At 40.3% G+C, this 23333-nt stretch overlaps 2 protein-coding genes across 3 annotated transcripts in view; one reads left to right on the top strand and one right to left on the bottom strand.

Moving 5' to 3' along the window:
* cdk14 (cyclin dependent kinase 14) overlaps positions 1 to 21901 on the bottom strand; it is a 247147-nt gene extending 225246 nt beyond the window's left edge. For both annotated transcript variants that reach the window (XM_082551038.1, XM_082551039.1), the window contains exons 1-2: positions 21391 to 21901; positions 8281 to 8312 (exon numbers count right to left, since the gene is read on the bottom strand). In XM_082551038.1, coding sequence (XP_082407164.1) covers positions 8281 to 8312; positions 21391 to 21484 — 126 coding nt within the window. In that variant the 5' untranslated portion in view covers positions 21485 to 21901. The remainder of the gene's footprint in view (positions 1 to 8280; positions 8313 to 21390) is intronic.
* Positions 1 to 23333, top strand: part of LOC309716919 (uncharacterized protein) — a 244022-nt gene that overhangs the window by 17221 nt on the left and 203468 nt on the right. The window lies entirely within an intron of this gene.

Genomic DNA, 23333 nt, shown 5'->3' with positions numbered 1-23333 from the left:
TACCGATACCGATATCATAAATTTGGATATCTGCCGATACCGATATGAATCCGATATAGTGTTTTTTAATCAATAAAACTGTTTTTTTTATATCTTGCTGCTTTTTGTATAAGTTCATACTCAAGTTAAAAAAAAACAAAAAACACTAAAGCTATTCTGTTATACCTGTATGCAAAAAATACACTGCACCCAAAATATTTCATAGTTCAGCAAAACTGATCAATCTAATAAACTTAAACCTGCTCCATCCTCCCTATTCTGGTATTTTAAAGAGCACTTAGCAGAAATATTAAGCAACCAAACTAATAGGGTTCTAAAACTCCCAGCAAAAAAACCCCAAAAACTTTAATTTGATGCAGTGTGAAAGAAATGCACAGAAATCAATTATTTTTCAAGAATAATTAAATAGATTCAACATCTTTCTTTAACAGAATTGCAGACTGCACAGATGGTATCTTCCCAAAGGAAAAAGTACTACAGCTTACTAGGGTATTTTAGACTTAATAGTCACTATATACAGTAATTGACTTCTATTCATTTTACATCAAATTAAAACTTTGGGTGTCAGATAATTATTTATTAAAAGCTCGACATTTTAAATGAGAATAAGAAAGAAAAGTATGTCTTTGTGCCCCCTTTTCCCTGTTCATGCCCTATCGGCCCCCATGGCTAAACTTTGCTAGATCCGCCCCTGCACAGTTACCAGCCGTCAGCTGTAGAAAAAGATCCTGGTGTAGAAAGTATTAAATACATTCTAACAACAGCTGATCAAGCTTAAACGTGCTGCTGTTGTTCAGCCGCTGGTTTCTTTCTGGTGCAAAGTGAGACAAAAACAAACAAGAGACACGGACTCGCGACAGAAAAGCCGATCAGCTGATCATTGATCAGTTTCATGATTGAAGTAGCAACAGGAGAGGGAGGGGGAGGCAGGCGCTCCATATATCGGTTGTTAAGCTTAACGCGGGAATGCTTTACAAACATTCAGAGATGGACTTACACACTTGCTTTACTTCTCTCTGGGATAACCTCCTCGGAGATGAAATGCCGGTGTTCTGACAAACCATCCTACTTTGGCAAAACGTCCTACCGTAAGTAGTTTATGCACATTTCTGCTGTCACAGAGTAATTCCAGCACCAATTTAAGTAGGTATGACGGTTTGCCACTTAACTTTGCCCATCAGAGTATGCTTTTAGCTCATATGCATACAGCCAGGATGGTTTGCCACTTCATTTTACCCTTAAAGTATGCTTGTAGGTAACATTCACAAAGGTAGCATGGTTTGGCACTTAATTTTACCCGTCAGAGTATGTGTGTAGCTGTTATTAACAAAGGTAGGATGATTTGCCACAAAATTTTCGGAGTTTAAGTATGCTTGTAGGTGACATTCACAAAGGTAGGTTGGTTTGGCAGTTAATTTTACCAGTCAGAATATTTCTCTAGCTAATATTCACAAAGGTAGGATAATTTGCCACTGAATTCCATGTTGTGTGCATGTGCAGAAACAACAGGTAGGATGGTTTGCCAGGTAGGATGGATTCCCAGAACACCTGATTGGTAGCGAGGCTACAAATACACACAGCCGCTCTATCACGTGAGCACACTGCTCCGACGTGCTACGGTTATGAGCCGAGTTACGCCGTGTTACAAGTTTTGTGAGGTGCTTTTTTGATATTTAATGGATCGATTACATTTTTTATTTCTCCCCGATATCCGATCCAGTAATTTACGTCAGTATCGGACCAATACGTAATATTGGATCGGTCCATCTCTAGTATTGAGTCAAAGAAGGTACTTAGGAGGTACTTTATCATTCTATAAACAGCAAATTACAATGAAATCCACAAATGTGTAGATCAAAAAACACTATTTTGTTGTACGTGTACAGTGACAGTAAAGGGCTATCCTATTCTATTCTATTCTATTAATGATAAAGCAAGTGGAGGCCAATTTGTATTAATTGACATTGCAAACACAGTCCTCAGCACTCAACGAGTGTCAAGTATCAAACACTGAATCTCAATATCCAGCCCTGATTATAAATGGAATAATCAATTAAGTGATTAGAGACTTCATGTAAAATTACACAGCAGCTTGTATTTGGATGATGAATTAATCATTTGACTGAAATATTGTTGGTTGTAGATTCTCCACTAATTTGCAGATGCCTCCAATGGAAAACTCTCCCAACTGCAAATGTGATGTTTTGTTTTTTTAAATAATTTATTCCCAAAACAAAAATAAAACCTTATGCATGCTTCATCAGTAGAATTTATTCTCTGCCTACATTGTTTCAAAATGAAGCTAAACTGCTAAAGAAAGAAATAATAAAAATGCTCATTGAACTGTTGCTAAAGGAGTTTTCTAGCGTGTTGTGTTGCGCCTGCATCATGTGCCGCTCTTGGACTTGCGTACCAGCCTCCCCCCCGTGGCCCTGCGTCCAGGTTCCCATGGACATTACACTGTGACGTGTTACAAAAACAACAGCAGCACTATTTTGGGTACTTAAGACTTTTTAGAACACGAACCCTCCGTGATTAAAAGAATTTTTAATCTAAACAGTCAAAGCTGACCGTGTGTTTTATCGTTTAGGTTTACGGGGCAAAGACAGTAGCTGCAGCACATCCAACACCCTCAAATCAAATCAAATCACTTTTATTGTCACATCACATGTGCAGGTACATTGGTACAGCACATGTGAGTGAAATTCTTGTGTGCGAGCTTCACAAGCAACAGAGTTGTGCAAAATACAATAATGTAAACAAGCAAAATACAAGAATGGCTGCATCTGAAACTAATAAATATATGTACAATATATAATAGTGTATGCATTTCTGGATGTGTATTAGGGCTGCCACGATTTGTCGACTAGTCACGATTACGTCGACTATCAAAATCGTCGACGACTGATTTAATAGTCGACGCGTCGTTTGAAACTTTGTAAGATCACAAAAGACGCAGGAATAAGTAGCAGGATTTAAGAGTGTAATAACGGACTGAAACAGAAGATGGCAGCATTGCATGTACAAGGATGCCAGCTGCCGTTAAACCCCGAAGAAGAAGAAGAAGAAGCAGCTGTGTCCCAGAATTCATAGCGCGGCCCAGCTCAGTTTCCAACAATGGCGGCAGCTAGTTAGTTTTAACTTTACTCTTATTATTCTTTCTGGGTCACAAAATAAACGTTTAACATATTATCAGGCGAGAATGTAGCTGTGTAAACCTCAAATATCGGCTCAGTTTATCAGGACACCGCATATTTTCAAAAGCGCTCCGACGTTTTCGGAGACGTCTGTTACCCACTAGCTCGATAGCTAGCCGGGGGCTAGGTCACTAGCGCGGTGAGAACACCGGACTCCCGGCAAATCGTTTTCAAACCCACCGCCGTCTTTCGCTACTCAGGTTAAATATATATGAGTCACTTAGATAACTTAAAATGTTGTTGTTTGGCTTTTTTTTTTTTTTTTGTATTTTATTTGTTCCTGAGTAAATCGGTTTGTCTGAGATTAAAGTTATAGTTTTTACACAGCTGAATAAACATCAAGCAGACAGCTGATTATCAGAAGTGTGAGATGCTGGAGAATATACTCCAGTGTCCTGTTATATTTTAGATAGCAAGGAGTTTATTAAACTTCACCGAAACAATCTGCAAATTTCATTAAAATTGAATAAACTATCATCTTGTCTTTATTTTTAGTTAGCACCTTAAAAGCTTAAAGCTGTAAGCTAATGATAGTTATATAAGAGCAGATGCTGCTGGTGCAATAAGCTGCAGTTTTACGTCCAGTGGATGATGATCTGATTAGTCGACTAATCGCATAAATAATCGGTGACTAGTCGACTATCAAAATAATCGTTTGTGGCAGCCCTAATGTGTATACTAAATATTTTTCTGTGTGTGTGTGTGTGTGTGTGTGTGTGTGTGTGTGTGTACACATATTTTACAAATTAAATAGAGTAAACAATGAATAGAATATATAAAATAAATAAAATAAAATATACAGAGTGAGACATGTGCAAAACAGTGGCGTTACTGTACAGTACCCTGAACACATCTGTGCGTTATCTCACTAATGAATAATTCCCTGGGCTGTCCAGAACACTCAGATACTTTTTTGGAGCTTTGAAGCTTTTGTTGGAACGTGGGTATCAAAGGTGACAAACCTCTGTGCCCACGAGTTAAAAATAGGGGCTGTGCTTTGACTCCAGCGTCTGTTTTCCCCTCAGAGTGAACGGTTCTGTCACACATTTGTCAAAATTGAAAACGAAACCACTCAACGGTACATCAGGAGGTGCGATTAAAAGTATTCCTGCTTACATTTTTTCACAGCAGGTTTCAGGCTGACTTTTTTCCCAACTTGAAGAAATACTAGCTGTTACACTACTTTTTTCACACACAGTGCTGTGAAAAAGCAACGTTCACCCTTCCTGTCTTATTAGTTTTTTGCATATGTGTTACTGTTAAATATTTCAGCTCAAACTAATTTTTGGATTACATATAGATAGTCCACAGCAGGCCCGATGACGGTTTCATGCCTTCCAACATCTTTATTTAACACTTTTCTCACGGTTGCTGTTACACACAACTCGGCTGCAGCTTCCCAGCTGCCAGGCTCACATATCACCACCAACAACAGTAACCAGGACCCAGTGCAGACAAAAAGATTTCAAAAAGCAGCACATGGTGCCACAATCTAAAGAAACAGCTGAGAAACAAAGTTAGGAAAGTCATTTCTGAACTTTGGGGGCACCAGTGAGTTGCAGTGAGAGCCAATATCAACAAATAGTTAAAACTTAAAATGATGGTGAACCTTCTCACGAGTGCTCGGTCTACCAAGAACGCATCCACGACTTATCCAGGAGGTCACAAAAGAACCCAGAACAACAGCTAAGTTGTCTTTGACCTCAGTTAAGGTCAAAGTTAGATAAGACCCTGACTGGGCACAAAAGGCATCATGGGAGAAAATCACTGCTGACCAAAAAGGCTCGTCTCACATTTCCTAAAAACCATTTTGATGATTCCCCAGACTTTTGGAGAACATTCTGTCCACTGATGAGATATAAGCGGCTCTTTCTGTAAATTTGCATCTTGTTCCATCTTAAAACTGACACAGCATTTAACCCACAGACTATGGGTTATTCGTGCATGTAAATGAAAGTCTTCTAACACACAGGAGTGCTCTGCAGCGTGACAGTTGCTCTGTAACTGATATTTACTGCAGATTGGTTCCCCTCCCAGAAGCTAAAATGATATCATCTTAGAAACAATGTTGCAATGGGATCACACCACCAGCAACACTAATCTTTGAACTTTGCCTGCATTCGTCTTGTAAGCTTGTGACTGCAAAATGTGCCCACAGACAGCCAAACACACCAATACCTGCCAAAGTCCTGAACCTGCCCCCGGTGTCACTATGGGGGTCTCCAGCACCACCATTTTTCTTTTGTAAGACACACAGAGAGACTAATAAGGTGAAGATAATACCTGTTATGCTGTGGATGGTGTTGTTTTCAACTCACACTGTAGATTATTTGTTTTGTCCCAGCAACACTGGCCTTGAGCTATTTTGCAGGCCTGTATAACATATTGATTTCTCCCACTTTCTCCTTCAGTTTGCTGTTGTAAGCAGCTGGTTGATGAGGGAGTCAGGAGGTCTCAGAATTCTGGGATGTTGTTTCTATGACGAGGAAATCCTGCTCGGGTGCTCTTTTGACTTAAAGTGGCAGTGACTGTTGAGCACCAGTGCACCTGCTGCAGATGGCTACCTAAAGCTGGGTCCTTCACCAGGCACATGGTTTCTAAGCTTTGGAGCATTTCCAATGTATTGTCTGCAGTGACGTTGCTCAATGAATAAGTGATAAGACAGCAAGCAGGATTCTTTGTGTTAGCATTGCTGAGGTTGGCTGTTAGTTCCCTTTATTGATCCCATGTGACAGGACGGCTGCTGAGCTGCTCTGTAGGCAAAAACATCTGGGCTAGTCTGAATTTTAGTTTTTAGAACATTTTCCAGTTTGACACGCTGGCCTGACCAGTGCCAGTTTTCACAATATTTGCCCTTCTTCCTGAATTTAGTTTTTGCATGATACACAACAACCAACTGATTGGCAAATATTTGCAGAAAATAAAACGTCTGAGCACCAAATGCACATTATGGGTGCACACACACACACACACACACACACACACACACACACACACACACACACACACACACACACACACACACACAGCCTCCTCCCTCTGCCATAAATTTAGATCTGTGGGATCTTCATAACTCAGCTCAAAAAGACAAAGGAAAACAAGAGCGAATGTTTCTTGGTTTCCCATGAAACACACGCTGCATACATTTTTAGCATGCAAACGAAGATCCTATAGCAAATTAATTAATATTTGCTGGCAAAATATACCAGATCATTTATAATATCCACAGTACTCTGCTGCACATGCACTGCCTTGATTTAATCGTCACAGTCAGCAGAGGCCCATAAGTGCAGCGTTATTTAATGACTAAACTGCTGCTCCTCCTGGCACCTTTAAATATCAAGCGTCTCTTCATGCATTTACAGTTTTTTACAGACGCTAGGACACATTTCTCAATACTTAGGTCACGTTTGCAAAACTCCTCACACAGTGAGCACGACAGAAGTCTATGTGGGCTAAACTGAGGACCAGTTATCATTGTTTGGGCACAAAATGCATTCAATGACTACATCTCTCAAATTTCATGAATTATCTTCTCACTCAGACACAACAACTGCCAAAAATCTTTGTATGTACAGGACATTTTGCATGAGCTTACATACTGTTTCCAAAACTGTTAAACTTATGGTCAAAACAATAACACAATGCAAAACTTAATAAGACAGCAAAATTCAACAGCAATATTTTATTGAAACATGTTTTAAATCTAAAAATGCAGTTTAACCAGCCACAGCTGATTCTCATTGTAGATGAACATCTACACAGGTGTCACTCCTTCAATCTTTCAACTCCTTCAATTCTGGCAGCCAGAAGATTCTTTCCTAGGTGTGTTGCCCTAGATGACATAAGATGTGATGTGGATGAGAACCTGTGGCCAAATGGAGAAGACCGAGTAGATTAGCATTACTATTGTATGTGTATCAGTGGATGGTGTGTATACAAATTCTTGTATTTTGGGATTACTTAGTGCAAAAAAATAAAAATACAGAAACAAATATTAACGAATTCTGCATGATGTCTGATTCATTCCAGTAACATATATTGAAATTATAAACAGAGATGTGTCCTTGTTTTACACAAGAAAACACTGTGTAATGCTACATGTTGTTAGTGTTTTTAGGTCATTGTTTTGTGGGTGACAAAGTGTGTTTGTCGGCTGTCAACCTTTGCTAGTGTTCTGGAAGAATGAGTTTATTTGAGACCTGAATGAAGTGTTTTGGTAGTTGTAGTGCATTTTGAATGTGAAATGAACTGCTTTGCCAAGCTGACGGTCAGTTAGGAGGATTGTGTGAAGAGTTTTGCAAAAGTGACCTAAGTATTGAGAAATGTGTCCTAGTGGCTGTAAAAAACTGTAATATGAAATCAACGCTAAGACTGGGGCAGGAGGGTGGAGACGTCTATACAGTATCAGTATCAGTACATGTTGTGTGCAACTGCAGTAACATCAAGTGCTTCATTTATGTAGCTGTGTTTTTGCTGAAAAAAGAAATAAAAATGCAGTTTGACCACCTTTTTTTCACGAGCTGGGCCCACGTCCTCATTTTAGGTCTGACAGCGTTTTAGTAGGTAAAAGTGATGCTTTGACATGAATTGACCTGCGGTTTGGGGAAGGCCTTGAAGGGGACTGGTGACGGCTCCCGGGACTGGCAGATGTACCATGTACCAAATAGGAGTGAAGAACTTAAAGAATTGAGAACAAGGAGGGAGGGAGGGTGGGGCACGTAAACGAGAATGAACAGTTTGCAGAACTGAGGGAACCTATATAGATGACAGCTGGAAAGAGCGTGTTTGGAGGCTCTTATAGACAGAATCTGGTCGCTGCCTCATTTGGCAGGCCAGAGAAGCTCTGTGATGGCAACTGACCCTGAGGGACAACTCAGAGATGAATATATTACACACCATATGCACACAGTTACAACGGGACCCACATCCAAAAAATCAGCTGCAGTGCAGTCCTTGCTGGCAACATCTGGCCAACGAGACCTTGAAGAGTCATTTTAATGAAAAAGCCCCGGCCAGTGCCGTGAAAGCATAACAGTGAAAGTGGGCCAAGCTCCCTAAAATTGACTTGTTTTCAACTTACCTCATCAAAGCTGCTGTCCTCTTTCTTGAAAGCTGCAAAAAGAAGAAAGCGACACAAGATCAGAAGAAGGGTCTATTGGCACATTTTGAAGAATGAGCAAAATAAAAAGTATAACAGCAGAGATGCAGAAAAGAGTCCTGAGCAGCGACTGTGGCGTAAACTTGGCCTGGTAACGTCTCCAGTTTGTCATCAGAATGTCCAAAGTTTTATTTCCTGTTGTTTAGGTTAATCAGGCATGGGTTAGATTGTTGTTCAACTAAGCCCAACCAATACAGGATTTTAAGATCAATACAAATATTTGGTGTTTTAAAAATCTGATATATCTTTTTTCTTTGAGACACATGAAACATGAACAAACGTCACCACATCTGTTACACTTAGTTATGTATTTACTTGTTGGCACTGTGCCTGACTCCATTAGGATCAGGTGTTTGTTGTGTTCCTGGTGCAGGGTTGGAGGGCGTTTCTTCTGCTACTTCCTCACATTTTAAACTGAAATCTTCGTTTTTACATTTTTTTTAAGTGCTCATAACTGAGATCGATCCCCCAATAAATTGGTCGGGTACTGCAAAGCTACGACATACAGCATTGCTCTAAGAAGAAAGATATAAAAATTCCAGCTGCACACAATAAAATTGTTTTTCTAGTTACAGTTAAGTGGGACGTTTCAACACGGTACCTGCAGTATTAGTCACCACTGTTTGAAGAAACACTACAGAGTGGCACAGAAACTACTGCCGACTAGACAATTAAATAAACATACATGCTCATCCAAACCAAAAACAAGTCAATCAAGAAAGTAAGGTAAAATGCACATGGCCTGTAATGGATTCAACAGATAATAACCACCGGACTGTATCAACACATTCTACACCAGTATGTTTCTACACCAGTATGTTTCTACACCAGTATGTTTCTACACCAGTATGTGGACCTGCGGTAACGTTTGCACGTCCTCTCCGGTTAATGCGGCAGGTAAATAATCAGGTAACAGTGCATATTGATCTGCCTTATTACAAACCTGCCATCACTGTGCATTTAGTGACCATGATGACAGACAGAGTCTGGCTCAGATGCTGGCAGTTCTCGCTGCAGTCTACCGGCAGCGTCTCCTTTCAGGCCAGGACAGACGAATGTCACCGAGCAGTGACTCAGTTTGTGGTCAAAGGTTTGCACCCGTTTGCCACAGCAGATGCCCCCAATTGTAAGTGAATGTGTTTAATTGTAGGCAGGGACATTACTGGATATTCTTGTGTAACTGCTACAGAATAATTGATGTTATACTTTGTTATTGCTACAGAAGAATATTTATTTTATTATTTTACATTTACAATATTTTTCCCTGGGGACCCTGTGCCACCCCATTGAAGAGCCGTAGGCTGGATCTCTTAAGATCTCACTGTTGGGTTTGTAAGGCCATGTTACTCCTACATTTCTATCTTGCTCAAAGAGAAGATATAAAAAAAGTTCTAAGCTAATCGACCTTAGTGTTCTCCTTTTTTAAAAAGAATCGATAAAGAATCGAATCGTTAAACAGAATCGAAAATGGAATCGGAATCGTGAAAATCTTATCAATACCCATCCCTAGCTAGCATAGCATCTTTAGCCACACTCGCAAGCTAAACTGACATGTTATGCATGGCATAAAGTGGCGTGCATTTTATCTGCATATAAAATATGTTTTTGTTTTTGAAGGATGTGATTATTGGTTTTGAAAGGCTCCTAAATATATAGACAATGCTTGTACTTAATGTTTGGTAAAATGAGTGAAACTTATTACGTTTTTTAGACTAACTGAGAATTCAGAGTGGTTTGTTCACACATGCTCATAAGCATGAAGCTTAATTTCATGCAGACTAAAAAAAAGCAAGCAATCGATCCAACAGTCTGACCCATTCTAGCACAAACCACAGGTGCTCTAGTCAGTTAGACTGTACTAATTCAGACTACCCCCTGGGTGTTTTTTACTTAAGCTAAGCAGCCTTTTCCTTACTTATAATACTAATAATAAAGAACAACTGTCCTGGATCGCTTGTCTGGAAAAGCCACTTCCTGACAAATGTCCTGCCTCCTCCTTCACTTTAATTCTAAAATTAAAACCTGTGTCACTTTGTTTTTTGAATGGTAAATGAATCGATTCTTATCAGTCGATAACCTGCTCTGCCTTCTGAGCTAACACCACCAAACTGTGGCGCAGGATGTTGCAGCTGCATAAAGAAGAGACTGTGAACATCTAAATGTGTTATTAATGTCTAAATTACCAGAAAGGGTGTAACCAGTGATTCAATTATATGCTTGAACCCACACTGACAATCAACTCCTCGTCATTTCAGGACATTATTGCATTTGACAACAATATTTTTCATATTTGTCTTTATTTTTCCTCCCACAGCACAAGGAGCCTGTCAAAAGTATTCTTTATATATGATTGTTTTTATTAGTTATTACTTCCTCATGATGATTACGTTTGTGTCTAAGGACAAAGGCAGCACAGGCAGAGTGTGATGTGGGAGGAGGTGGTGCTTCCAGGTAAAATGACTTATTTATCTCAGAGTGAGTTTGGAAGCATTGTCAGCCCAGCCACTGAGCCGTGAAACCGCTGCTTCCTTCTCCTCAGAGGATCAGTACACACACATTCCCCAAAGGCTGCACACTCCAGACAGCCGCAAATCCACACTCAATACAATGGATTAGTCTGCAGGTAGACAATGGAGCCTCAGCCGTGGATGACATGCAACATTTAGTATCCATAAACAACAAATGCAATTCTCACCGACCCGTGAATATTTCTATTTAAATATTTTTTATGCTTTATTCAAATAAAGTTAAAAATACTCTTATTTGGATTTTTATGTGTTTTTGATTTTTCTTCCCATATTGAAAAAGAACAAAAAGGTGAGACTCTTCTAATACGTTGATTTTATTTGGGGTTTATTTTTTAATGAAGAGGTAATGACTTTCTTGAACAACAAATTTCGAAGTCAGTGAACTTCCCGGTTGAAGGAAGATGAAATAAGAGATCAACGATACTCTAACGGAAATAGCAAAATGCCAAAGTGGCCGTGGTGAGTAGCACAGGTGCCCTCTCATGTAGGGCTGCTCGATTATGGCAAAAATGATAATCACGATTATTTTCACTGAAATTGAGATCACGATTATTTGACGATATTTATTTAACCCTTTAAGACCTACTATAGAACCAAGTCCACCAGAGCTTATATTTTTTTTTTTACATGCTGTAGTGCCATTTGTGGGAGCATTTCAAGTTGCTATACATCAATACAACTGTTATAGCCCATATTTTAATAATATGTATGCATTAAGTCCAAAGTAATTACATAAATTGCAAAAAAGTGCAATAAACTACAAAAAAAATTGAAAATCGCTTTTGTTTTGTTTACATATATTTCTACTTGGAGAAATTTAAGAGGCTTATCCCTCAAAACTTTAAATACAATAAAGTTGCAAAAAATAGTTTCCCACCACAGGAAATTTATTTTGAGTGTCTTCATAGTTTTATTTTGGAGATACAGCAATTTTTATATACTGCAGGAAAAACAAAAAACAATCCTATGATGCAAATTTGCAAAGAAAACAGCATGTGCATCATTTCACTGTGGGAAGTGTTACGAACAGCTGATCGGATCGGCAAAGCGTGTTTCTGGAATATTATGTTTTTGTTCCTGCAAGCGCTTTTTATGCAGTTTTTGCAAAGCTATATGTGGAACGAAACCGTGACCGAGGACAAGCTGATGGCATCAGATGTAAGTACAACTCCTCCGGTTTCATATGCAAAACAAATTATTGCGCTAGCTTACACGGTTCAGGTTCTACAGGGATTTAAAAATAGTTACGCAAAACGGAGCGTGCTGCTCTGACCGGCTTTAAAGGGTTAACAATGACTTTAAAAAATAATATAAAATAGTGTGCAACACCACTGAAGTTTTTTTTTAAACTCTCTTTTCAACCAACAGCAGTCACTCTCCTCTCCAAATAACTTCTGCTTAGCTTTCCGAGCTTCCCTCGGGTCCTCTTAATCAGCGGTCTCCAACCTTTTTTGCGCCACGGACCGGTTTATGCCCGACAATATTTTCACAGACGGCCTTTAAGGTGTCGCGGATAAATGAGGGAGGGGCTAATAATCGGCTCAGTCATTTTTAATGATCGTTGAAAGCCCAGATCGTAATCGTGATTAAAATTCGATTAATTGAGCAGCCCTACTCTCATGTTCCTAATATTACCAAACGACATCCTGGTGCTGAGATACCCAATCAGACAAAACATTTTTTAATCTTTAAAGTACTGATATATATTGCTCATCACAGAGAAGCTAAAACTGCTCCAACAACAAAAATACGTTACATGTTTATCAAAGCAATAAATGCTAATGGTACAACTGATAGCTTTGTGCTGTAACTGCCTAAGGTTATGCTAGCTTAGATCAACAAGCAACGGACAATTTTATTTATATGGCACAATTCATTACAAGCAAATTCAATGTGCTCAAGCAGCAGCAGGAGCACCGATGGACTCCAGTTTATAACATCTTAAGGTTATTAACTGACTAATTAGCTGTTAATTAGCAACGATTTTCAAAATACAGTAATGACATCAAAAACTGATTACTAATATTTTAAGTCCCCATAAACTAACAAAAAGATTCTTCCCCTCATGAAGGAATAAATAAAAAAAACAATATATATAATTATTTTTTAATCATTAAGGAAAATATGGTTGTTATATACTGAATTTATACCAACTAAGTAAATTTTATTTACATTACATTGAAAATGTACATGTAGTTTAACTCTTTAAAGTAATTATTTTTGGTATAATATACTGTTGACTGTAGTTTACTAAAATCTGTTAAAATTAAAAGAATATTTCATCATTCTGGGAAAATGGGTTTCACAGCAATTACAGAATATGAGCTATTGAAACCATACTCTGTAACTGCTCATACCACCCTGAGCACAGCCGATCTCATCTGGATGCGAGACCACCTGAGAATACCAGGTGTTTTTTGAGTGGCTTAGCTCAGGAGGTAGAGCAGGTTCTCTGTTAATCAGAAGGTTGGTGGTTTAATCTCTGGATGCCAAATATCCTTGGACAAGATATCAACCCCACGTGACTCTGCGATGCATCCATCTGAAGGTGAATGTTGGACAGATGCCACTTCAGCAAAGAAAAAAGTGCATGTTAGGCATGTTGTATAAAAACCTTTAAGTGGTCAGGTAGAGAAAAATGCTGTATGAAAACCAGTGCATTTACCATTTTACCAACCTCCTTAAAACCAGAGGGACATAAATAAATAAATAAAATCGGTGGCTGCCCAGTGATTTCTTTTTTCTTCTTCTTTGCATTCAGCGACCAATTGCACGTAGATGAGCAACCAGCTGGTCATCGAAAAGGTGAATGTCCAACACCCTCAACTTCTATACAGCCACAAGTTGGCTAGTGGTAGGCAACCTGTCTCCATTCAGTCTTCATTCAGTCTCAGACAGATTGCCAAAGGTTAGCAAACAACTGCTGTCCAATTACCAAATGTACACAGGGACACCTTGCAATCAGTCTGAGTAAGTTTGTCCCAGTGAGCACAACTGGTGTGTGTGTCTTATGGTGCTCAACTCAACTAGTTGCCAACTGGTTGTACATTTCTTACATAAAAGCTAGGTTTTTCAGTTAAATCACCAACCTGCAGCAACTACGTCACTATTTATGGACGAATATGGCTGGACTTAATATAAGTACATAATGTGAATTCCTGCTCAGCGTCAGTTTCTCCATATATAGACGACTACACAATACTACACACCGCATGCCTGACTACGTAAAAAAATTCAAACGCGTTGGAGGAAATTCTGGGGAGAGGGAAGTCTGGCCACGACCTGGTCCTGGATAAGCAGCAGACAATGGATGAGTGGAAACATTTAAAAACAACATTGTAACATGTAACACAAACATGTAAGTGTGACAAATATGCAAACGAATCAATATTTATCTGCAGAGTATGGAAAAAAGGTTCAGTCTAGAGTATGAAGGAAAGAGCATGTTACAGTACAATTACTGTTTCTGCAGCTGCTCCAACACTGAAGATTTTGAGGCTTGAGATGTATTGCTACAGATTAATTAAGCACTGGGGGAAATGAAAATCTAAGTAACAAAGTTTTCTGAATCTGCTCTAAATTAGAAACCTGCTGAATGAATAACAGAATCCGTTCTCTTATTCATTCAGCAGGTTATAATTCAAAGACTAATATTAATATACTACAGTTTTTTACAGCCGCTAGGACACATGTCTCAATACTTAGGTCACTTTTGCAAAACTCTTCACACAATCCTCCTAACTGACCGTCAGCTTGGCAAAGCAGCTCATTTCACATTCAAAATGCACTACAACTACCAAAACACTTCATTCAGGTCTCAAATAAACTCATTCTTCCAGAACACTAGCAAAGGTTGACAGCCGACAAACACACTTTGTCACCCACAAAACAATGACCTAAAAAACACTAACAACATGTAGCATTACACAGTGTTTTCTTGTGTAAAACAAGGACACATCTCTGTTTATAATTTCAATATATGTTACTGGAATGGATCAGACATCATGCAGAATTCGTTAATATTTGTTTATGTATTTTTATTTTTTTGCACTAAGTAATCCCAAAATACAAGAATTTGTATACACACCATCCACTGATACACATACAATAGTAATGCTAATCTACTCGGTCTTCTCCATTTGGCCACAGGTTCTCATCCACATCACATCTTATGTCATCTAGGGCAACACACCTAGGAAAGAATCTTCTGGCTGCCAGAATTGAAGGAGTTGAAAAATTGAAGGAGTAACAGCTGTGTAGATGTTCATCTACAATGAGGATCAGCTGTGGCTGGTTAAACTGCATTTTTAGATTTAAAATATGTTTCAATAAAATATTGCTGTTGGATTTTGCTGTCTTATTCAGTTTTGCATTGTGTTATTGTTTTGGCCATAAGTTTAACAGTTTTGAAAACAGTATGTAAGCTCATGCAAAATGTCCTGTACATACAAAGATTTTTGGCAGTTGTTGTGTCTGAGTGAGAAGATAATTCATGAAATTTGAGAGATGAAGTCATTGAATGCATTTTGTGCCAAAACAATGATAACTGGTCCTCAGTTTAGCCCACATAGACTTCTGTCGTGCTCACTGTGTGAGGAGGTTTGCAAACGTGACCTAAGTATTGAGACATGTGTCCTAGCATCTGTAAAAAACTGTAATAACACCAATACTAAAAAATGGACATGTGTACATTGGGGAGAGCAACATTTCAGCAGTTTCTAAAATACTCAGACCAGACTGGCATCTGGCACCAACAAGCATGTTCATAGTCGCTACATGACTTCCTCAAAGCTAAAAGCAATAGCTTGACCTCATGGATCACTTCGCAATTTCCAGTCATTTGCACCCTAATGTTACATACAGTTAGTCAGCTACCTGTAACTTAGCTATGCTGCATGCATTTGGTAATGGTTACTTCCAGAGGTGTGATACTCTGGGCTAAATGACCCAGCATGACGCACACCCACATGAACGCCCATGGTTCTTGTTTGTTTCTATGATCAAAGGTTAGACTGACTGTATGCACAGACCTTAAATCTACCTGTACACAGCTTCATCTCCATCTCTGCCTACCCGACCTCCACCACACATCAAACCTCTCTGCTCCCTGCATGGGTCCTCTTCTCTCCCTGCAGTTCTAGAATACCATGTCAGCTCATACATGCATTATAATTTGCCACAGATATGATGACAAATAATATTATTTAAAGTTTTTCTTTATAGTAATAACAGTGTATAGTGTACACAACCATTTCCCACAGACTGACTGAGTTCTTAGCTTGCTATGGCGGCCTGGGCAGGATGTAGGCGAAGTGAGTGTTTGGCTTGAACACATCGTGTGCTTCACTGTGATGAATCTCAGAATCGGTGCCATCCATGTTCCCCACAGTGCCAATCTGATCGAAATGAATGTGAAGACTGTAGCTTTTCCCAGCACTCGTGTCTGCCTGAGGAGAGTTACAGTGGCCATACTCTTAATCACACATTAACAGCTTGACGCTGCAGCCACACTCCGATCAGCTGGCCACTGAACAGCTGTTGGGGGTTAATTGCCTTGCTCAAGGGCACCTCTTTAGGAGTAATGAGGGAGGAGAAACCTCTCTTAATTCCCTTCAATGAATTGATACCCCCTGTATTTCCAAGGTCATTGGTTCACTGACAAATTTAAACTGCCAAAACTGCAGGAAGGCAAAATTAAAAATTTGAAGGTCACTGAAGGCTTTGCTGAGCCAAAGGAACTCCTCATTTATCTAAAGCTTTTCTAATCTTCTGTCTGCTCCAATGCCAGTGCCAACATTTGCCACTGGACACCAGCATCTGCATCAGCATTCAGCACGAGCTGCTGCCTGGTGGCACGAGCTGACATTATGCTGCAGGAATCAGAATCCTGTTTCATGGAATGGTAAAAAAGAACAACATCTGCAACATCTGCACTGGAGGTCAGGCAAAGTCCAAGGCAGTGGTTCTTGTTTGTAGTCATCTGCAGTCTGTCTTCATGATCTTGCAAACACAGCACTCCATCCTGACATTTCACTACGTGACTGGTCTCTTCAAACCTGAGGTCACTCTTCAGAACAGGCTGACAAACTCTGCGTCAGCCCATCCACCTGGTTTGTGTCTGTTCAAATGAAAATACTAACAATGCATTACGCTGCACGGTGCTATCATTTCGCATACAACACGGTGCTGTCCACGGGGACCTGTTGGATCAACATGCCTGCAAGGATATAAAGAATACAGCACTCTCTTGAATTTGCTTTGTTAAGGCTTCCGTGGAGCAAGGCGAGGGGCCGATCAATGCTTAGATGTGTTGATTTAGATGAGAGGAGAGACAGCCAATAGGAGACGAGCATCAGCAAAGCAGAAAAGTCAATGCCAATCTCGCTTCCTCCTGCAACACTGACCCAAACTCAAGCTCTCATTTTCTTACAGACTGCATCCGACTGTTCTTTGTCTACAACACACTGCTTCAAAGGCCACACAGGTGGTGTGTGTGTGTGTGTGTGTGTGTGTGTGTGTGTGTGTGTGTGTGTGTGTGTGTGTGTAAAAAAGGTACTGTTTTACACACACACACACACGCCTTTTACAGCCAGTGATGTGAGTGTGGGACAATAAGTCACATGAAAACACAAGCGTCACTTCAAGCACATCGTCAGGTCTTGTCGTGTGGCCGATAAACAATTTCACTGGTAATTTCATGGCATTTATGGAAATAATTATTAACAAAATTATGACTGAAAAGCAACAGCCTTACTTACTATATATTGTGTATCGCTAAATATTTGAAACAAACTATCCATCCACTCTCTTCCGCTTATCGTTGTCAGGGTGCTGAAGCCAATCCCAGCAGGAGGCAGGGAACACCTTGGACAGGTCACCAGTCTGACGCAGGGCTAACACATGAACAGACCACTCATACCGACACCCGTGGGTTCTTTAGAGTTACCAGTTAACCTAACCTGACTAACTGTGTGTCTTTGGAGACGAACACTTTGTTTAAAAAAAGAAAACGGAGGATAAAATTAATATCCAGTGAGAAGAATTCAGTTTGTAGTTTTTATACATTTCCTATGAATCAGACATCATCAACTGATATAATCCAAGTTACACGTAGAGCTGAAAAGATTTTTGTGTTAATCAGCAAGTCAACAACCCCATTTCTGAAAAAGGCGGGACGGTGTGTAACATATAAATCAAAACGATGAAATCATTTGAAAATGCTTAACACAAAAAAAAGTGCAGAAACAAGCTGGTGGGTCAACTTCAAACAGCAGAGCTATTAGTAAGTTGATCCCAGACGTAAAGATCCAGAGGGATTCACTACACTGAAAACCTGCATGAGCACACAGTCCAACAATTATACTGAAGTAAAACAGTTTATGGATTTCATCATCTATGGTACATAATGTCATTAAAAAGATTCAGAGGATCTAAAGACAAAGCTGAGAGCAGTTTGAATGGCTTTCACGTTCAGGCCCTAAAGAAGCACTGCACTTAAAAAATCCACCTTATCACCGTCCTCGCACCTCAACGAGACCTTCCACGAGCCATTATTAGCATCTACGTGTTTTTAAAAGAGATTGATCGTAAATCCAAATTCATGATTTTCCTATTCATCACCCTCCCGCTGCTGTGCGAGCTTACATTCTCCGTTTGTGTTTGTTTGTCGCGTTCAGCTGCTGTCGCCTATGCATCACTTAACTGCTACCAAAATGAGTATTTACAACACAGTTTTCTTCAAGTCAACATTAAATATGGAAACAAGAACAAAACACGCTCCAAAAACAGGACTGTCAGCTTTTAGAAATTATGGATACCGTGTCATCCATCTGAATATGGGTGATGATTCATGTGGTGAATTCTTTTTTTAATTGTTCTCCCAAATCTCAGCAATCAAGGGACAAAACTTAATTCTGTCACACAAAATACTATTTATATTTTTTTAAAGGTCGGGTTTGTCACCAATGACGTCTCAACGCCCATTTATACCATTTAACATAGTCCTCTTGCTAAAGTGACGTCACATCCACCAGCAGCAGATGTGCTTTAGTGTTGTGTTGCCTGCTCGTGCACCTCTGGGATTTTGTAACCTTGTGTGGGTGATGGAGCTGGCATGGGCTAAAGACGCGAGTGTACGCTCACGCCAGCTTTACGACCATTTTAGTGATATTTCTGCAGGAGCTCAGATATTCCCAACTTACAGACGTCGCAACTGTTTGAAAACGAGAAGCCCTCAGAGAGAAACCTCGGCCTGGACAGCTCACTCTCTGCTCAGTGTTTACTTTAAAGCAACAGTGTTGTATTTTCTATATATTCATTTTGGTGTTTTGTGGTCTTTTTAAACGTACAGCAAAAAACGTGTAACGTGCAGGCTTTTGTTCAAACATTTTACTGTACTCAACATTATTTTTTAATGTATTATTTATTCATGGATACATGTGTAGCATTCACTTTATTGTAAAGCGTGTTCATTTAAATGTTTAGTCATGAATATTACGTAAAAAAAGAGGTTTTTTCCAAAATTATTTTATTTTATTCTAGAACATTGTACATGTATTTAAACTGTTATAACCTGTTACTGTAATGTACATTACAAAGTCATAAAATATATAGTCATTATTAAAATCCTTTTATATCCCTGATGTCAGTACCAACAATGGCCAAAAGAAACATATTTTAAACAGTTCTATGCAGCACTATTATGAGCTTGATAGAGGTCCGAAATCTTTCTATATGTTCACAATACACACCAAACTTATAAGAATCATGGTTTCTGATTTATATGGATTTTTGTCTGTTTTTGATCAATAAATCATTAAGATGACATCAAAGACCTCATTTCTGGTTTAAGTTTCTTCTAACTAGCACTGATGCAGAGGCTCGCCTTACTTAACTGCAGCGAGTACGCACATCCTCAGTTGTAGATCATGTTGATGCTTTCCTTTCAACACGACCAACATGGAAACCATAACGACATCATTTAGGTGTCACAGAGTTAATGACAAAATATGCAGTTTTTATTTCTCCCAGGTGAAGTTTGCTTGTTTGAGGAAGACAATGCCAAACCACATTACTCACTGTCCTGGAGCATGGCTCTGGGTGCCACACTGGCCTGCAGTCCAGTCGAAATGAACATTTGGGCCATCATCAAACAAAATATCTGATAAATATATGCAGGCCCCAAATTCTGTGACAAACTAAGATCGCTTTACTTTCCTCTAGTTCATATATTTAATTATGAATCCCTTAGGAACAATATTGCTGACACTGACAGTCAATCACAGATAAATTACAATGTGTGAAACAAAGTCGTGCATGCACTTCATATACACTGTCTCCATAACACAATGACTCAATTGAATCTAAGAGCTGAATGTGAACTCATCATAAAAACTGCTGATGTTCTGTTTTAAGGTGAAAAGTGACTGCAGAAATGTGTGCGTTAGTGCACGCAGAAATAACATGAGGAAAAGAATCCTGCTTCCTGGTGGGAATATCTGAAAATGCTGCTGGGGGCAAAGATTTCATTTGTGACACTTTGGAAACAAAAGCATTGTCATGATCAGCAGATTGCTCGAGAATGAGAGCGCCTGTGTTCCTGCAGATAAACACAATACACCTTAATTACCATGAAGATGATGATCAGCCAGGCCCTCGTTTCTCATGTTTACTGCGTCATGTTAGAACAGGTAAGGAAAATCAAACGGAGAGAAAAGTTCATCTCTTATATTTTTTATCAAAGTCCAAAACATAAACCGAACCGACACCAGTGATATTAATGTTTTGGTTACTGATATGAAAACTGCAACAAATAAATAAATAAACATTCCGCTTTGGGACATTTACCGAAATATGAACTACTTCCTTTGTCATGAATCTGTCATCACTTCCATGAATCATTTCCGTCATAAATCAGTGTGTCACGCACATTCTCCAAACTTCAGAGGAGAATGTTCAGGCCGACATCTGTACAGATGTTTTCTGCCCAAGAGCCCAGAGACGGTGATACACGCCTCACAATAGAGATGCTGAAACAGACAAGTATCTTCAAAACAAGAGGTGATGTGAAAAGCGGAGAACTGATCGCGTCCATTGTTGTTTCTATAAAAGACGAGCTGAGCACAGACGCAAAATGCAGCGATAAAAACAAACGTCAGTCATCTTCCTATGAATATGATTGAATTCACGAAGATGATGCTGTGTACCAACACTTAGTGACCGTTAGTGGAAAAGTGTGAGCCCCGCTGGTCAGCAGCGGACAGTCTGCTGGAAAATCCTCACAACAGTTCAGAAAGTTGACAAATCTGCAGTTTTCCTTCAAAATGAGGTGCGCAGTGCTTAAACACCCGAACAAGCCCACTGATGTGGGTTTTCCACGGCCGCAAACTGTGAGCAGACATCATCTCAGTGGGAAGCGGCGGTCTGAGCTGCTGCAGGAGACATTTCACATCTGTTTTCTGGGTTTTTATGAACAACAGGCTCGAAAAAGGGAAACGGTACTCACCGATACTCCGGAAACTCTCTGACAAAGTTCTCCTCAACTTTTTCATTTTGCCCATTTTCTCCGGGGGCTGAGAGGCTGGCATCAGGTCGCACATTATTATCTTTTTCTCTCTCTCCCACCGACTTTGGCAGCGGGCTGGCTGTGGGGCTTCAAGCGGAGGAGGAGGAGGAGGACCGGTGCTCAGGCAGCCCTGCGGGGCTTCTTCAGCCCAGCTGCAACGCGCTGGCAAACACAGGAAACGGAGCCTGAGCGGCTCTCACTGCTCTCATCAACTAGTGAGAACAAATGCCTTCTTGAGACTGACTCAAGAATGCGGCTCCATTTCCACAAGAGGCACAAAAAGTCCGCGCTGGAGCAACCAAAGTGGCAAGCGTGCGTAATTGTCTGCGCACTGGCACAGCGAGCAAACGGAGCTCGTCTTCTCACTTCTTTTTCTTCCCTCAGCGTCCCGCTCGCTCCCAGCTCCGCCACAGTCTACATATAATTTTTTTTGGGATTCTCTCTCCGGTTTCGACCCTTCAGACCCCGCCCGGGATGCGGAGATTGGAAGGTTCCCGGGAACACCGGCTTTTCATTGGTCTCAGAGAGTGGCTGTCAAGCATCCAGCCCCGCCCTCCAGTGTGTTGCAGCAGGAGGAATATTTGTAGAGTACCGGGCTGCTCTCCGCGCTCCAGCTTGAGACTGCTGCCCTCTACAAGACCCAGGCTCGGAGCGCGGGTCGAGGTGCCCCCCACCCTCGCCCCGCAAAGCATCGGCTTCATCGGGCTTCTTCTTCACCTCAGTCTGGAATATCACAGCCTCAGATGATGAAGACCGAGTTTGTCTAACTGAGAAAATCAGTGCACACAAATCACCGGGTTTGGTACACGTGTGTTCTTTTGCACTTCTTACATCATTCCTGTGTTACATCATAATAAAAATTCTATAGCTGTGTCACCTATGCTGTCATCCTTTTGTCATCATCATACCATGAAACCATGTCCTCTCTGCAAGCTTTTGTTTTACAAGGACTAAGCTGCTGCTTCTTCTGTCGTCTTCTCCCTTTAGGGGTCGCCACTGCGGATCATCTGCCTCCATCTCACGCTATCCCAGCATCCTCCTCCGCCACACCAACCCATGCCCTAGAAACTGAGCACTTTATAATAGTCAGCAGTCCACTTCAGCCACAATGAAACTCGCAACAGAGCATGATTGAGAGTAAAGCGGGCTGTGGGATTAAAGATACCAGAGCTATTCAGGTCCTGCATCAGTAATCTGAATCCTGCAGCAGTGAGCTCCACACTGTCATGTGTCTTTATGTGCTGCTCAGACCTGATCATGTCTGTACTGCAGAGACTCACAGCAACCATGTGAGCGGGTCAGTGGTCTTTAGGTGTGCCATAACACATGGCAGTGTTTGGCTCTGCAATCATCTCAGGAATGCAGCAGGCTTGAGTGTTTTCATACTGCGGTCTCATTACTTTAACTGGGGCACAGCAATAATGGAAACAAATGTATGGCTTCATTAGTTTAAACTGGTGCTTGATTGTTGTGTGTTTGTAGGCAGCATGCACACCTCTCTGCTGCCCTACAAAAGCAGAACATGTCGGATTAGAAGTGAGTTAAGACCAGAGAGTTCACATCTTAGCTTTCAGTAGAAATGATTTTAAGGAACAGGGTACAGAATGGGAGTACTGTTATTTAGGACACTTTCTACAGGCACTGAAAACAACTAGAAACCAGTGCACTGTGAAAGCAGAAGTGCTACTCTGACAGTCCAGAGTTCATCTCTGATGATGTCAGAGCGCAGATATGTATCAATGAGATTCTTTCCTGGGACAGGTAAAGCTAAATTGCATTTGCCTTATGCAAAAGTGTTAAATGTTGTCACACTTATCAAACCAATCACATACCACCATCTGTTTATAGGCAATTTGTAACTGTAATTTGTAATCTGTAATTTT

Source organism: Aulonocara stuartgranti (genome assembly GCF_965226115.1).
Source record: "Aulonocara stuartgranti genome assembly, chromosome: 11".
NCBI lineage: Eukaryota > Metazoa > Chordata > Actinopteri > Cichliformes > Cichlidae > Aulonocara > Aulonocara stuartgranti.
The sequence above is the reverse complement of the archived record's forward strand: the minus strand, read 5'-3'. Positions and strand labels throughout refer to the sequence as shown.